Below are 1,727 nucleotides of genomic sequence, written 5' to 3' on the forward strand. Positions count from 1 at the left end.
TGTGAATGCTCACAATCAGAGCTGACCACTGGATGTTAGAGCTAGGTCTAAACAGGGCCTCACACAGGTAGGATCTTTTGAAACTCGTCCTGTTGTGTTAAGCTGCTTTTAATTTCATCATTTTTTATTTCTGTTTTCACTATAGGTATGTTTGGCCTCCACTTCCCCGTCGACCTTTCACTTCGTCTTGGTCAACTCCTTGCATAGAATTATTACTAATGTAAGTTTTCAGGGCATCTTTGCTCCACATGTACAACAGAATGTCTTGTGTTGCTTACCTTTCTTGTGTTTCCTTCTTTTAGTCACATCTGGACTGGTGGCCTAAGATCGATGCAGTGTACTGTTACTCTGGAGAGCTTCGATTCATGTTCTCAGACACTCTGAACAGAGTCATGCAGAGCTCTGGCACTCATGCTCCACTACGCATGACGCCGGTGAGCTAATAACATGCAACTTTACCTGTTTCGTTTTCTCTCTCGGCATTACATAATCTTTACAAAATGAATCACTTAGATCAGGGTGCTCAATATGTCGATTGCGATCTATTGGTCGATCGCGAAGATATTATGGGTAAAAGCCATGGAATTAAAAAAAAATAGACGTCAGCCTATCATCCATCCTCACTATGAAATTTGTCACTTGATTGGCAGACAGGGCAGCCAGTCTGAGGCCCCGTTTACACAATGGCTGTTCATTTACAGACACCGAAGGTTTCTGAATCCAGGTCTCAGAATTGAGATTTTTTGGGAGGAACCCCACACGGAGGTGTGAAGTGCTCCACAAGTGAAGTCGCACATGCATATACAGGCGGCTGCTGCCCAAATATTTTCTGCACTAACAACATATAATACATGGCAGAGAGCAGAGTATTTTTGTGCTGCTCACCTTTTTTTCAGCATGTAGGAACAAAACTAATTAAAGCTGCAAGCAGCATTGGAGGCCCTCGCAGCAAAGTGCCGCTCCGGCATTATGGCGACCGAGGGAGCTCCAGCTAGTCCACCCAGTCACCATTGCTAACGCTCTCGTGCCAATCCCGAACGCGTTCCCCACGGGGCGCATTTCCCAAATGTTCAACATTGCTTTCCGTCCATGTCAGTACTTGTCCAGCTTCAGGTCTTACAAGTATAGGCAAAATCCAACCTTCCAGACAGAGTTATTGTGACTTTCTGTTTTGTCGTAAATGTTTGATGAGCACTGCCTTTATGCTTTTCAACATGTCATGTGTGGTAATGAACAGTTAGTGAACAAAGTTTCAGTCTAATATCTTACACTGGGCAAAGCTGTAAGAGTCATCCATAATCAAGTGTTTTTTCTCTGAGTAGGTGGGGCTTAAGTGATGTCATGAATCAACAATACCAATGTGTCTACAAGTGCTCACTGATCAAGCACAAAATCAGGTCCAGATCGGATGATGTATCAAAAAGATATAACTTCTGGAATAATCTAGGGGGCGCACTTGAGTCTAGTGTTAAACAACAATACCAATGTGCGTAAAAGTGCTCACTGATTACTTACAATAAATCTGGTGCAGACTGGATGATGTATCACTGAGATATAACTGTAGGAATAATATAGGGGGCGCTGTGGAGGCTATTGGCCACTTATCATGGATCAATCAACCTTTATTTCTACAGGTAAATCCCATTGAGCCTCGAGGACTCATTTACAAGAGAGACCTGATTTCAACAAAGAAAGATGACAACAATGGACAACAGCAACAACAATAA

General features: G+C 43.0%; 1 protein-coding gene across 1 annotated transcript in view; it reads left to right on the plus strand.

Moving 5' to 3' along the window:
* The window catches only part of LOC119411474 (neurofibromin), a gene marked incomplete at its 5' end in the record, with an annotated part of 106,502 nt that overhangs the window by 77,327 nt on the left and 27,448 nt on the right, over positions 1–1,727 (plus strand). Inside the window, 2 exon segments of the mRNA XM_037678425.1 lie at positions 146–220; positions 303–434. Of these exon segments, the coding sequence (XP_037534353.1) occupies positions 146–220; positions 303–434 (207 nt within the window).

This window comes from Nematolebias whitei, chromosome 6, assembly GCF_014905685.2.
Source record: "Nematolebias whitei isolate Nwh7 chromosome 6, NemWhi1, whole genome shotgun sequence".
NCBI classification, from domain to species: domain Eukaryota; kingdom Metazoa; phylum Chordata; class Actinopteri; order Cyprinodontiformes; family Rivulidae; genus Nematolebias; species Nematolebias whitei.